Source organism: Rhineura floridana, chromosome 6, assembly GCF_030035675.1.
Source record: "Rhineura floridana isolate rRhiFlo1 chromosome 6, rRhiFlo1.hap2, whole genome shotgun sequence".
Lineage (NCBI taxonomy): Eukaryota > Metazoa > Chordata > Lepidosauria > Squamata > Rhineuridae > Rhineura > Rhineura floridana.
The window spans coordinates 65562760-65578780 of NC_084485.1; the positions used below are offsets into that span (position 1 = coordinate 65562760).

At 42.2% G+C, this 16021-nt stretch overlaps 1 protein-coding gene across 4 annotated transcripts in view; it reads left to right on the top strand.

Moving 5' to 3' along the window:
* The first annotated feature begins 11258 nt into the window (after positions 1 to 11258).
* SLC41A1 (solute carrier family 41 member 1) overlaps positions 11259 to 16021 on the top strand; it is a 49854-nt gene continuing 45091 nt past the window's right edge. The window contains exons 1-3 of one of the 4 annotated variants that reach the window (XM_061632130.1): positions 11259 to 11426; positions 13487 to 13620; positions 14003 to 14838. In XM_061632130.1, the coding sequence (XP_061488114.1) occupies positions 14452 to 14838 (387 nt within the window). In that variant the 5' untranslated portion in view covers positions 11259 to 11426; positions 13487 to 13620; positions 14003 to 14451. The remainder of the gene's footprint in view (positions 11427 to 13486; positions 13621 to 14002; positions 14839 to 16021) is intronic. The other 3 variants (XM_061632131.1, XM_061632132.1, XM_061632133.1) reach the window with 3 other exon arrangements.

Below are 16021 nucleotides of genomic sequence, written 5' to 3' on the forward strand. Positions count from 1 at the left end.
CAAAATGGTGGGTGTGCTGACACACTGTGCTCGCTGAATAAGAAGTTGCAGGTGGTGTTTACTGCTGTTTCCTTTGGGCTCTTGATAACTTGCTTTCTTGACTTCACTTTGCTGTTTCCCCTTGGTCAATTTTAGACTGTGTGGGAGAGTTTTTGCTTGCAGGTGCTGTGAGAGCTTTTCCAATCCCTTCTTGGTGCTAATTCTCAACCCTGCAATATCTGTTGATTTTCCAGACCTCAGCTGCCCCTGCTCAGCTCTGCTGTTCAACCCCAGTCATCCTGATGGACATCACCCACTGCTGCTGCACACTTGCCACATAGCTACGAAGAAATCCAGTGTGATAAATGCTCACAGAATGAGATTGCTGTTCCTTTAGCTGCAGAGTGCTCATAAGCAGGCCTCATGGGAAACGTCTTTTTGCTAGTTGGCACCTCTAAGAAATACTGCTGCGGGAATCTTTTTACAATTGCACAGCATGGTGCATCTTTGGAGCTGCCGTGCAAAGGAACTCGTGCTCAGTTTCCGGTCTTAGTGATTTCCCGGGACAGCAGGCGCTGCAGATAGAATGAGCTCAGTGTGATGAGGAAGGGAGTGCCATACATCAGTCCTCCCAATTCCCCCCTTTGTGACTGATTTAGGAACAGCAGCTACCGCACAAAAGGAAATGATATAAAGCAGGAAGGAAAATGACCACATTGAGGGGAGAGGAAATGATAGGATTTAATGACTGCTCAGCTGGTCAAGCCTGAGACAAAGCAATAGGATGGGAAACAAAGCAGGGTCATTAAGATATTGAGCCTTTCATGTAATATTCCATTATTGTGTTCAATTCAATTTTGTGATGTGTTTCATTATAACCAAGGAGGCCTACCTGTCGACATTGCTCCATCTGAGATTTTGACACTGCTCTACAATGAGATTTCTTGAAATACAAAGTGGTATACAAGCTAAAATAATGATAAATAAATAAATAAATAATTGCACCATGTAGTGCCCGATCATAACAGCTTGCTCAAAATGTTAAGCATCTTTGTGTCTTCTCTCTTTAAAGTTACTACCTGTACATACCTAAGCCACACGACAATGGAACCAATTACCTAGAGAGGTAGTGGGCTCTCTGACACTGGAGGCATTCTAGAGGTAGCTGGACAGCCATCTGTCAGGAATGCTTTGTTTTAGATTCCTGCATTGAGCAGGGGACTGGACTTGATGGCCTTACAGGCCCCTTCCAACTCTACTGTTCTATGATTGTATTATTCTTTCTGCCTAGTGTGTAGCACATAGGAGAGAGATGTTTCCCAAAATCCAAAGGGCTCCTGTATCCATTTCCCTAGTTCAAGTAAGCTGGAGCTTGCAGCTGCAAGGGAGCTCCTCCCCCTCCTCAAAGAAGTCCTCAGGTACTAGGTCTGGGCAGAGCTGGATCCTGACATCATCTGCTTCTCTACCATAGCTAAAGTAAAAAAGAGGACTGCACCAATTTATGAACCAACACACACAAGTGGCAACCAGAGTGGTGTCAAGAGTTCTTTTATATGATACTATCAGTGGTGTAGCGGAGGAGAATGTGCAAGAGCTCAGCTCAGCTCTTGGAATTTTTCTGAGCAGGAGCTTATGATGTCAATCTGCCAGAGCACCAGAGTAATTGATGGACCCTTTTTGTTCTAGCTAGTGATTGAATGAGATTATAACAAGGCTTTAACGTTTTACTGCTGTTTGTTACAGTTTAGCATAGAGGAAGTCAAAGAATAAGAGAAATAATCGGACTGAGGTTTTCCTTTTCTTTCATGGAGCTCACACTAGCAGTTTAAATGGTAATGATTCTTTGTGCAAGAATGTTTGCGTTTCTGATTAAAAGATAAAAGCTGCATTTTGGCTGGCTGAAGATCTTTTATTCAAGATCAGCATATTTACAAGCCTATGCAGTCAGAAATAAGCACTGCTGAGTTCAATGGAAGCAATGCATAGGACTGCAATGACACAATCCTAGTCAACTGTGCACAGAATTATTTAGCTGGGTATTCTGCTATGTACTGCTTCTACTTGTGGGGTGTATATTATGCACTTTTATATATAGGTCAACATTTTTGGACACTCCTTGAGGATGTGGCTATGGGGGCTGTCATAATGAGTTCTTGCACTTAAAAATTTACCACTCCTCATATGTTTAAGAAGGGAAGCCATTCAATTAAATAGGATCAAAATGAATAATAGAATAGTAGAATTGGAAGGGGCCTATAAGGCCATCAAGTCTAACCCCCTGCTCAATGCAGGAATCCAAATCAAAGCATTCCCAACAGATGGCTGTCCAGCTGCCCCTTGAATGCCTCTTGAAATGGGTAATGATCAGTTTTCCAGGCTTTTGTAACTTCACTGATTAGGCAGGTGAGTTTGTGTTTTATAAAGTCTCCTCCTGTCTCCCACCATAATGTTTTATGACATCAAAATATTTGCAATGATATGTGGACAGTGATGGGGTGTGTATGGAATGAGATGACCTAGATTTTTATTTGACAGGTGGCTGCTTTGTCACCAGATCAACAGCTGCTGGCAGAGGAATCTGGCTTAGTGACACAGGATATGAGGATACTTTTATCTAGGCTGTGCCTAAAAGCCCAACGGAGGGGAAAATTGAGTTAATAACGGTGCGTTTTACATTATCTTTTGCATCTTGTGTAGCAGGTGACTAGCACATGAAATTACCAGGGCTGTGTTTTTATAGATTTTTAATATCAGAGAGAATTGTGGTCATTGTCATACTCTGACCTTTCAGATAAAGAAACTACAGATATTCATCTAGTAATTCCTATATGAGGCTTATCACTTTTGACTATGTCAGGGTTGGGTCAAAGTCCAAGAAATTATTTGTATTCCTGGCCAAAAACACATCCCAGGGTAGAGCTAGAAAAATTTTACATGTGCTTGTGTAGCAAAAGAACAAGGGAAAACATAAAGCAGAGATTGCCAATGTGGTAACCTCCCGATGTTTTGGACTACAACTTCCATCAGCCCCAACCACTTTATTTATTATTTATTTATTATCTGATTTATAACCCACCATTCCTCCCAGGAGGAGGCCAATGGTCACTGGGGAAGGACTGTTGCTCAGTCGTAGAGTCGTAGAGCATCTGCCTTACATGCAGAAGGTCCCAGGTTCAATCCCCAGCATCTCCAGGTAGAGCTCGGAATGTTCCCTGCTTGAAACCCTGGAGAGCCACTGCCAGTCAGAGTAGACAGTACTAAGCTAGATGGACCAATGCTCTGACTTGGTATAAGACAGTTTCCTATGGTCAGGGATGCTGAACTACAGGTTCCCCACCCTGGCAGAAGCCTATTAAATGAAGTCAACAAAGGTCTATTCAAAGCCAAGCCCCAGAAGGCCATAGTTCTTAGATCACTGAACACCAAAATCAGGATCATTCAGACCATGGTATTCCCAATCTGTATATAGATGTGAAAGTTGAACAGTGAAAAAAGTGGATAAGAGAAAAATCAACTCATTTGAAATGTGGGGTTGGAGGACAGCTTTGCGCATACCATGGACTGTGAAAAAGACAAATAATTGACTGTTAGCACAAAATTAAACCAGAACTATCACTAGAAGTGAAAATGATGAAACTGAGGTTATCATACTTCGGACACATAATGAGAAAACATGATTCACTAGAAAAGACAATAATGCTGGGGAAAACAAGGGAGTAGAAAAAGAGGAAGGCCAAACAAGAGATGGATTGATTCCATAAAGGAAGCCACAGATCTGAACTTACAAAATGAGAATCATCCTGTTCAGAACAGATGCTGTTGGAGGTCACTGTTTCATAGGGTCGCCGTAAGTCATAATCAACTTGGAGGCACATAACAGCAACAAAACATCCAGCAATCAATTATTCAAGCTGGTTGGCAATCCTAACAGGCAATGGCCAAAGTGAATGGTGGCAGGGAAAATAGACTTGAGTAGATAGCTGATGCCTAAGAGCAGTAATATATTGCAACATCTGATTGTCTTAAGACACTTATAGGCATAGGTCTGAAACTGTTAAACTAGGTCATGGCATAAGATTAAGATTATCGATACCATATTCTTAGCTCTAGAATGTCAAAGAAGAGAGTTCAGCATGCCATTTTTTTTTTAAGTGCAAGGGGTTTATTCCTCCCACTACAACCAGGGAATAGAAGCCAGGCATCCTGTGTATTCACACACAAGAGATATAGAACAGGCAATGTAAATAATAAATAATGATTTTTATTAAATAATAAAAATATTTTATAATAATAAATAATAAGACTTAAAGAGGCCTCTAATACCCTGTGACAGTTTTTGTGGCCCATCAATTTTGGATCTTATTGACCCAGGTCAAAATCTGTCCTAGGCTCTTTAGAGATCCCCACAGACTGGTTATTGATACCTGCAAATCTGTTCACCAGTGCTAGACAAAATAAATCAATATCCTTCTTGAGGAGGGAGGGAAATCCTTCTCCTTCACAACCTGTAACTGTTTGAGATGGATAAGTTATGCAAAACTCCCTCAAATCCAATACTACTTTACCAGCATAAAACCTCTGAAAAATCATTTAATTTATTGGACTACTTGAATATTTTACCACTGGAATAATTAGGAACACTTCTTGCCTTGGAAGAAACATGTTGAAGGTCTGACTTTCCTTTCAAACCCAGAAACTAAGTTGAATATATTAACATTTCTCTTCATTGCTTTCTCATAAGCCTGAGTCCTTGACCTATATTAAGCTTGCCAGGCGATTTTAACCATGTTGTTTCCATCCATGCTTCTCTCCTGAACTGTGACATGAGGTCCTGCATACTTTTCTTGCATATAATCAACACATATAATCAGTAACTTAATCAGTCAGTGATTAGGTTTTTTAATGGTTCAGTATTTTTATATTATTTCATTGTATAGTGTTTTGTTTTCTTTGCAGAAACTGGACTGATGGAAGTAAATGGGTGAACATGGCACCTGGGACAATTTATTTAGTACACTGGACAGCCTTCATAACCCTTCCAGGTTTCTATCTTCATAACTTGTCTTGTTTTTTACTGGGTTTGTTCACTTGCAAAATTGGGATTTGTAAACTGAGAGAGAGAGAAGATTAACTGCCCTTTGCTAAACCTGCACATATTCTTAACTCACCTGGCTGCTTAACTGTTTACACTCCAGTTAATGGATATTTAAAGGGATTATTTTTATCAGGAGTAGACATTGACTAGTTTGGGCAGTTTGAGTTGAAGGCTAAGCCTACACTTCATGTTGATGACTTTTCCGCTAGCTCATAGTTAATATAGAACTCATACAGAGAGCTTTGTACACCGCCCAGAGAGCTTCGGCTATGGGGCGGTATAGAAATTTAATAAAATAAATAAAATAAATACAGATAGACAATGAACATATAGAAGGGCATGATAGCCAGTCAAAGAAGCCAGAGAGCTATAGGGAGAAATGCACATGCTAGAATCATTTGGAAAGGTACACTATTTATAGATGTATATCTGCTAATTTGGAGCCAAGTTAGGGAAATACTTGGTTGTAAGGTTTAAAGAACATAGATTCAGTGGGCATAATAGAAAACTGGTGGAATAGCAAGAAGTTGTGAAATAATGGGGGTGAGAACCAAAGGGATACTGCACACCTTGTTGTTCTGTACATAAAATGGGGCACAGAGTCAAACCAGAAATTTGTGGTGTGACAGTTGCAAGTACTCTTGGATAAAACTGACTATCTTGTACCCATTCTCATCAGGGTTCAGGCCTGGTTATGGGGGTTCAGGCCTGGTTATCAGCCTTCTTGCCTTGATGGATGACCTTTATGGAGAGGACTGGGAAAGTGTGACTCTGTTATTCTTGCCTGATCTCTCAGCAGCTTTTGATACCATTGACCATAGTATCCTTCTGAGCCAATTTGGTGAGATGGGTATCAGAGGCACTGTTTTACAGTGGTTCTGGCCCTATCTCCAGGGTCAATCTCAGAGAATAGCATTGGGTCATTGTCTTTCGGCCCCCTGGTAGTTGTGCTGTGGGGTGCCACAGGGTACCATCTTGTCCCCAATGCTATTTAACATCTCTATGAAGCTGTTGGGAGTGATCATTAGGAGATTTGGGGTGAGGTGTCATCAGTACACAGATGATATCCAGTTCTAGTTCTCTGTAACATCTGAATGAGGAGAGGCTATGCAAGTCCTGGACCTGTGTCTGGACTCAGTAGTGGGCTGGATGAGGGACAGTAAACTGACAGAAGCACTGTGGGTGGGTAGGGCAGCTTCTAAGTCCAGATAATTGGTATAGTGCCTGCTTTGTATAGGGTCATACTCACCCTGGAGCAGGTTCATACTCTGGGGGTGCTACTGAATCTGCTTTGTTGCTAGAGGCCCAGGTAACGTGCCTTCTACCAGGCAGCTATGGCTGTTTCTGGACTGGGATGGCCTGACGACTGTTCATGCGTTGGTAACCTCCAGATTGGATTACTGCAATGTGCTCTATGTGGAGCTGCCCTTGAGGCTGATCCAGAAGCTGCAATTAGTGCAAAATGCAGTGCTCAACTGCTCACTAGGGTAGAATATCACCATAATATTACGATGATATTAAAAGAATTGCACTGGAATAATTAGCTACTGGGCTAGGTTCAAGGTGCTGGTACTGGTGTACAAAGCTCTATACCACTTGGGACCAGGATACCTAAAAGATCAGTTCATCCCCTACATATCCAACTGATCCCTGTGTTCTGCAGGAGAGGGCATCCTGCAAATACCATCCTATTGGGAGGTCCATTCTGCATGAAGTTGGAATCAGGCCTTTAGTGTGGTTGTACCTACCCTTTGGAACTCCCTCTCAGTGCATATCAGACAAGTGCCTTCACTATTGTCTTTGTGGCACCTGCTGAAGATGTTCTTCTTTCACCAAGCCTTCTGAAATCTTTATGCCAGTTGGATTTGAATTTATATGTGTTGTTGTTTTAAACTTTTTTTCTATTTATAATTGTTTTTTAAATTATTTTTATATATGCAGTTGTTTGCGTGTGCAGTCTTTATGCATTACTGCAGCCTTCTCCACCCCAAGATTTTCTGGGTTCCCCCCCCTCCCTCTTCTTCTCTCAGAGGCCTTTTGCATCCCCACATCCATTTCCTGTATCTACAGCTGGTAAAATAATGTGTAAACAAGGTCGCCTTCTTGTTTGCTTTGGAAGGGGATATATTTGGTGAGGCAATTATTCTAAAATGTAGATGTATGGATCATGATTTGCTTTTTAAGATCTGAACAAAATAAAAAATAATGGTGGCAAATACAGAATGTCCTAAAGCAGGAGTTTCCAAACTAGAACATCAGTGGTCCACAAGCTTGATTCAGGTGGTCTGGGGTGTGTCCATGAAGAATGCTTACAATTTTAATTCTATAGAATTCTATGGAATTCAAATTGCAGTACAATAAAATACAATATAGGAAATAAAAAAGCAATAGCAGACCAACAATACAGCATCTACAATTGCTACAACAGAAAAAAATATTAAGTGGTCCTTTGTGTGCTACTTTTGCATTTCAGTGGCCTCTAAATATGTACATCAAGAGAACCAATTTAGTGTAGCACACTGTTCTTCAACCTTGGGTCCCCGGATGTTGTCGGACTACAACTCTCATCAACCCCAACCACCTTAGCCAATGGCCAAGGCTGATGGGAGTTGTAGTCCAGCAACTTCTGGGAACCCAAGGTTGAAGAACAGTGGTGTAGTGGTTGGAGTATTGGACTATTGCTGAGGCAGCAGATCTTCATAGGGTATCCTTAAGCCAGTCACTAGCTCTTAGCCTAACCTACCTCACAGTGTTGTTGTGAGGATTAAATAGAGGGGACAGTGCCAGGTCCGGATTTAGTGGGGCCCTCTCTTCTCTAAGACACTGCTGCCCTAAGCCCTCTCTCTGAGCTCAATTTTCACAACCTCCAGAGTTGCCATGACTTAGATGCACTGAGAGAGCAGGTGAACAAGCAGCAATAGCAAGGCGGAAGAGCTGAAGGATCAGGGTGCACCAGAGAATGACAGTGAACCACCTCAGCAGGGTTGTGGACCCGACACCAGCCCTGGAGTGGGGTGGGCAGAACCATGTAGCTTCACCGCCCAGAGAGCTATTGCTAGTCGGGCGGTATATAAATTTAATAAATAAATAAATAAATAAATAAAATGTACAATTCCTTGAGCTCCTTAAAGGAAAGATGGGATAGAAATGTAATAAATAAAATCAAGCAGCCTAGTATGTTTGGGGTAAGGAGAAACAAACTGAAAGGAAAACAGAACAAAGGGGGGGGGCAACAAGCAGTCTTTAGTTCATACCAGCTCAAGTCTGTTAAGAGTCAAACTGTGGTAGGTTCATTCAATTAAAAACAACAGTTTTGCTGTGTGAAATGCCCAGTGGCAGAATGAAAAGCTGTGGCAGAGCAGCCCCAGTGGCAGAATGAAAGGCTGTGGCACAGCAGGGGTAGCTAACTCTTTTCAGTTTTGAGCCACATCAACCCATGGTGTATATCCGGGGGCCACATGTCAAGGTGGGCAAGGCCAACATGTAAAAGTAGGTGTGGCGAGAACTGAAGTTCTTAAGGCTGCCTTCCAAAATGCTTTCCCATCAGCTGTTCTACACAATGTGACTGGCTGAGGGGGTTTTGCTTAAAAAAAACAGAGAAAGTTTGTTTAGGTAGCATTTCCCCCCACTTGGAATGACTATCAGGCTACTATAACAACTTCCTTCTTATTTCTCCCTCCCTATTTTCCACTCATCACATATTTTTCCACAAGTCCCAAGCTTTGAAAAGTCAAGCTCCAAGTTCTAAATTCAACACAGAAACCTTTGGTGAGGAGGAGGTAATTGTGCAGTTACGCATGCTATATGATAAATGCAAATTTAGATTATTTATCCAGGTTTGTGGTTGCAGCATCTAGTTTTGTTGCTAGAGGCCCAGATGTCCTCAGTGGCTAGGAGTGCCTTTTACCAGCTTCGGCAGGTAAGACAGCTGTGGCCATTTCTGGACTGGGATGGCGTGACCACTATTGTCCATGCGCTGGTAACCTCCAGGTTGGATTACAGTAATGCACTCCATGTGGGGCTGCCCTTGAGGTTGGTCCGGAAGCTGCAGCTGGTGCAAAATGCAGAAGTGCAACTGCTCACTGGGGCAGAGTATTGCCAACATATCACCCCGCTGCTGAAAGAATTGCACTGGCTGCCCATTAGCCACTGGGCTAAGTTCAAGGTTCTAGTTTGGTGTACAAAGATCTATACAGCTTGGGATCAGGATACATGAAAGATCATCTTAACCCTTATATACCCAGTCAATCACTATGCTCTGCAGGTGAGGGCCTCCTGCAGATACCATCTTATCAGAAGGTCCGTTCCGCACAACATAGGAAGCGGACCTTTAGTGTTATGTCACCTACCCTTTGGAATTCACTCCCCTTAAATATTAGATAGGTGCCATCTCTGTTATCTTTTCGGTGCCTACTGAAGACCTTCCTCTTTCAACAATCCTTTCAAGTAGAGACCTTATCTCACCTTGTGTCTGAATTGCTTTTAAAGATGTTTTTAAAGCTTTTTTTAAAAAAGATGTTTTGTTTTACTATATTTTAATGTCTGTTTTTATGATGTTTTATAGTGTTTTTACTATTTTTGTTTGCCGCTCTGGGCTTCTGGCTTCTACTGGGAGGAAGGGCAATAAATAAATAAATAAATAAATAAATAAATAAATAAGTCTTGTTTAAGCATGCAATTCCAAATACTTTACTACAGCTACAACCCTGTCTATGCACACTAGCTTGGAATTGAATGGAACTTGCTTCCATGTAAGCATGCATAGGGGTAGGCTACTTTAGTTAAGGCACAGGCATAGGACTCAGGAAAATTGTCTGTGCCAAAAACGTAATATGGGACCTTGAGCAAGTCCCTTCACATTCATTTTCTCCGACAAGGAAATGTAATCAAAACTAGCTTCATGTAGCAACACTGCTTTGTTGGTGTCTGAGACGACCTTGAATAAAAGTAGCTGTGCAAAGAAGCAATTTCAATTGAGATGCAAAGGCACCAAAGTGATACACTTGCCTTCTTTATTTGACAGGGTCTGAATTATCTCATATTTCTGCTTGATGTCCAGATCACAAGTTCTAATACACCAAATTTCACTGGTTCATTTGTAGTTTGAAAGGATGGTGCTTTTTAAATTAGTTTTTGCAAAACTGTAATGGCTCATCAGGTCCAGTTCCAGAACTTATTTGTAATTTGCTGTAAAAATAAGGAGTGTACCTTTTAACATATACATTGTCCTCTCACCACTGAGAGGCTCTTCCTACATCTGGGATTGGAATAAGCACTTCAAGAACAGAGGTGAAATGAAGTTGCAGGTCTAAGCTCTTGCACCCCTTATTTACAGTGTAATGCTATGCATGTATATTAAGAAGTTAAGTCCCACAGTGTTCAGTGGGGTTTACTCCTTGTTAAGTGAGATTAGGATTGCAACCCCAGATATTTAGCACTGGTTTGCAACTGACAGCTAAATTAGATATTGGGCAGGAGAACCACAATTAGGCTGCCCCACTTTAAATAAATAATAATAGTAGCCTTAAAAAATAATAGCAGCCCAGGGCCTGGTTTACACTAGCTGTAGAATGGCAGTAGAGTCCTAAAGTGGTAGAATAGACTGTACCACTTCAAGTGCACATAGGACGTACCAATGTTTGAATGCTACCCTATGTAACAGAAACCTCTCTGCAGCAGAAAGCTACCACATAAGGGACAAAATTACTTGTCCAGACCTCTCCTTTCTATGCTAGACTTCTGCTTGCAGGGAGGACAATGAAAAATGTTTATCACCCACCTGCAGTCCGAAGTGGTACACTCCATTCTACCACTTCGTTCTGCTGTCTGCGATCCTGCCTGGGCAGAACCTATATTGCCTTAAACACCACACATCCTGACTCCCTTCCAGCCCGCAGTTTTGAAGAAACACCTCCGCAGACACTGCTGAACAGCTGCCTCAACTGCCCAGGAATGCTACGGATTTTGCAGAAAGCGTATGATTGGTTCCACCTCGCCAACCCCGCAGCCCGTCTTCCCCACGGCAAAGGCGCCCCACAAAGTCCGCCTCCTTCCCTGCTGCGATTGGCTGGAGTTAGTACCAATCCACTTCTGCCGCTGGGACCTGTCATCGCGTCAGCCGAAGAAAGCCAATCCGCAGAAAGCAGGAGGGCAAGGCTTGTGCTCCCATTGGAGGCTTCTGGTGTCAGCTCTCCGAGTGAGGGAGGAGGTTATATCCAGCCCGCCTTTGACTTGCTCTTCTCGCAGCCACGGCTTCTCAATCCACAGTCCTATTGCAATGTAGTGAGAGGTGGTCGGGGAAAAGATAGCTGGATCTCCGAAGAGTCAGGAAGCTGGGCTCTGGGGGCAGCAGGTAGGTCTTCTCTTCGCTCCTCTAGTAGAAGCTAAGTAGGACAATTAATTTCTTGAGATAAAAACCCTTAGGCTTCTAAGGAAGGCTTTAAAGGGACAGGTTAGAGGGATTGGTTTACAACAAGACTACTTATTCAGCATTCTTTTTATCCTCCTCCTTTCTCCCCAGCTGCTCCCCTGCTTCTTGTTGCAATTAGGACTTGTGTTTTGGTGGGAAGGCCAACAAGGAACAATAGCTTATTTAGGATAATTGCTGTAGGGTGGTGATAGGTAAGAAGTGAAGTCTCTGATAGGGAAGGTGCCTGTTCTCTTGCTTTTATGTACGTTTTTTTGGACATCTGGTTTCTCTTTTGGGGAACGGTATGTGTTAAAGGTACGTAGTTATGGCAAAGATAGTGGGATTTAATATGGCTTTATGACTTAATATGGGATGTCTGTGTGCTTTAGTAATACCTTGGTTTCCCTTCATAATAAGATGCTGGGGAGATAGTATTAACTGGTGGGAAAAGCAAAGACCTTTAAATGTTGTGTCTTATTGAATTACAGCTGGCTTGAAACTGACTTTCTGATGAAGTAGACAGGGTCATGAGTTCAGAGCGTCAGAGGATTGATCTAAAGATGTGTACTCATAAAATGGATGAATGTATACGATGGCTGGCAAGGCCACCTAGATGTACGTGAAAAGAGACTGAGATGGATTGTTGTGGTCAGAGAGAGAGAGCTTATGGGTAGATTGTGAAGTTAAGTGGGTTACTTAGAATCCTGAAGTCTGTTGTAAGTGACATATGTGTCATGCAATTTCATGATAAATGAGCCACAGCTTGACTTATATGTTAAAAGCACTTCCTTTCCAAATTTCTTCTAATTCAAACATTGGATTGCTCAATTATTCAAGGAAGAGTATCTTATGTTTCCTTCTTGTGGGTGAGTTTTCAAAGTGTGCTTGGGAATCCCTTGATGCAGTCCTCTAAAAACATTAAAGCTATCTGTTGCTTGCATGGAATGATATAATTTTGACAATATGGCTGGCTGATGTGTCTTGAGTACCTTTTAATGTACTTAAAAGGTTGCAGCCACTGTATTCAAAATCACATTGGTTCAAAAACCTATCGACTTATTCATGCAACATTCATCTCACAAATGAACACACATGTTGCTACCAGCATCTAGTGTGTGGCCCTTGATGATCATGTACTTTGATGTGGCATAGTGATGGCTTGCCACATATGGAACTCCATGTGCAAGCAAATAATAGCTCACTAATGCACCTTCTGCTGTGCCCCAAATCATATGTACCAAATTGTTTAGGAAGAAAAAGAACTAGATTGCAGCATGTATCTGATTGTCTCAATCCTAAAGACATAGTGAAACTCAATATCTTTAAAGACTAATGAAATGATAGGTTTGGGGCTGCCCTATAATGCAAGAAGAATAAGAACCTTGCTTGTAGGTTGGATCGGTTGCTTTTGTTCACATGAGCTAAATGCTGGATAAAACATCATGCACACAGTAGAGGGCGGTAGTGTATGTACATTAACACATTCATGCCTCTGCCATAGTTTTTTGTTTTGTTTTGTTTTTTCATACTTGTTGCATATATAAACTGTCAGGTTTTTGACTTTGGAACTCACAAATGCCACGCATGTCCATCCTTATTGAGGAATGGCCCTGAGTATACAGCATGGTGGCCTGACTCAGTTTCTAGGGTGCTCATTGGCTGCAGTTGCGTTGGCTCACCAGCAATGAACAATGGTGTTTGTCCTCTGCATAGAACACATCTGTGTCTTATGTCCTGTGACTGTCGGGTGTGAAGATCTCAAACAGGGTTTAATATCAGGAGGGGAACTGGGTAGACACAGTAGTAACAGTAGAAACATAAGGACCTCTTCCTTTGTAGCTGTTTTTATATTGATGTATGTGTAGTTTTTTACCAGTATAGAGAACAGTAAAGTTATTTATGTATACGCTAATACATGAGAAGGAGGGACTTCAGGAATGAAAGAGTTGTTTTTAGTTACCTCAAAGTTACATCATGTATTTTCCACTCTTCTGTGTTTTAAGGTGAAAGCAGTATGTTCCCTGCAAAGTCTATAGAAGATTTTTTCAGTGCTAGATTTGGACACGCTCACAGCATAAGCCTGTCTGGGAACTTCATGTTGCTTTAAATAAGAGCCTTCATTGCCACATGTTGTAAGGTGAGAGATTTCCTTTCTGAGAAAGAGGGTGGTCTTTTCTCACAGCTCACTGATAACCCAGCTGTCTTGCAAGAAGTGTGAAGGGAGAGTTGGAGAGGGTGAGAAGGCCAGCCTAGAAATCTTCACTGAGCCCATCATACTTGTGTGGAATCTTATGAAAGCAAGGCATCCTGACAGGGCTAGATCTTCATTCTGGAAAAGAAGATTTCCACACACACCCAACTTTCTGGATAGCAGGAAGTGGCTAGGAAACTGAATCCAGCACTTGTTCAGTTACTTTCTTTGTTTTAAAGCTAGAATCCAAATTTATCTCACTGTTTTTAAGAACTTGAACTTACAACATGCATTTCTGAAAAATCTTTTTTCTCCACCCACTCTAAAGAGCAGCTGGATTATTCCTTGCACATTCATTAGGAACTGGACCTGAAATAAGGATTTGGGAAGATGGGGCTCCAGAAAGCTACAAACCAAAGAAACTAACAACTGCTGGCACTTTACGTTTTGCATTGAGTGTGCCCCAAGGACTCTTGCCTAGGGTGAGAACTCCAGGGAAGGCAAAGGAGAGCGGATTTGATCTCACTGGAATCTGCTGCAGTTTTTCTACTGGCTCTGTGGCTGGTGTCTCTAGTTCCGGATTGTGCTTGATGGGGGTTCTTGCTAGGGGAGCAGACTTTGCAGCTAAGGACAGAATTGTGGAACTGGGGGACTTGGCATCTATATGCCGAAAGGCATATTGGCCTAACCCCCAAGCAAAAGGCTTTTTCTCTAACAGTTGCCTTCTGTAGTATATTGAGTGTTGAAAGCTGGAGACAGACTATAGAATCTTGCAGCATGACCTCCAAGCTGGAACAAAAGGAAGCTCATCACACCAATGGAGTGGTGCTACCTGTAGTTGTGGGCCCTATAGACTGTATCTCCAGCCCCGACCGGGAGCATCTCGTTGAATCTTCTGAGTTTTTAGGGCCTGAAGGAGGAGGTGGTGTGGAGGTGGTGGTGATAGAATCCCGAGCCAATGCCAAAGGGGTGCGTGAGGAAGATGCCCTGCTGGAGAATGGCAGCCAGACTACTGAGAGTGATGACACCAGCACAGATCGGGGTCCAGAACCAACTTCTCCTCTCAAAGAAACTTCCTTTTCCATTGGGCTGCAAGTCGTCTTTCCTTTCCTGCTGGCAGGGTTTGGAACAGTAGCTGCTGGGATGGTGCTGGACATTGTGCAGGTAAGACTCATTCAGCATGGTGTGAGCTCAAAATTCCTTATTTGGATGTGTAACTTTATTGTTGGTGGCTTTTATATCCTGTAAAGGTAGTGATTTGTTGCTCGCTACCTTGGTGGGGGCTGGACTTTTTCAGTAGAAAAGATTAAACCTTTATTCCTAATGGTTTCAGGTTCCTCCTTCCTAGCCAATAGATTGCACATGCTAGAGAATAAGTGTCTCTGTTCTGGAAACAATGAAAATTCAAGTGGATAATAGCAGTGTGGCCTACTCCTGTTGTTCCTGATTGTGAATACTCTTTAATAGCCCAAGAGCCATCTTTTTCTTAAGATGGAGTGTCAGGAATGTAAAGACTTCAAGGGTAAAAAAACAAAAACCCAGCAACACCCCCTCCGTGCAAAAACATGCATAGTTTTTGTAGTATTTGTGGAATTGTTAATAGTTTGTGCCTGCAGAATTGCCAATCTGGGAATGATTCAAAGTGCTGCAGCAAAACTCTCTAGCCAGTGGCCAAGGCTGGTGATATCAGTGCTGACAAATCAGACCATAGTTTTTATGTGGCTAAAAAAGCCCGTTTAGCTGAGGGATGAAAATATGTTTTGAACTCTTACATGTAGACATTTGGATCTGGCTTTGTGCAAATTCAGATTCCCCTTTCTTTGAAATAAATTTTAGTAATGTAAGACACAGTGGAGATTTCCAGCAGACTTCTCTTGAAACAGTAGTTGCCATATGGAACTTGCTCCACTCTCCCTCCAAATGACATTCCTGAACTACAGGGATTACCGTGTCACTGGCCTCTGTGCTTGCAGCTAGTGCAGCTACCTGACAGGTCATGTTAATGTTAAAGGCCAAGGCTCTGTCTTGATAGGTTTATCTGTTTCCAGGTAGCACTTTGGACAGCATCCAGCCCTGTGGATTCTAGACTATGGTTGTCTTAAGACATCGCCAGGTGGTGTATTATAGTTACCTGAGCTTGGTTTTAAGCTGTTATTCCTGAGCAAGCTGCACATAGTGCTTCTTTTGGAATAGGAGCCTCTTCTATATAGCTTAATATTAAATATTCAGCTAAAGAAAAATACCAGGAGTTTTAGGTTGCCAGAGGTTCCTGCCCTCAGCTTTCTACCTAATAGTTTTTAAACACTAGCTGAAATCTATCATTTGTATGCTTTCAGGAGCCTAGGGG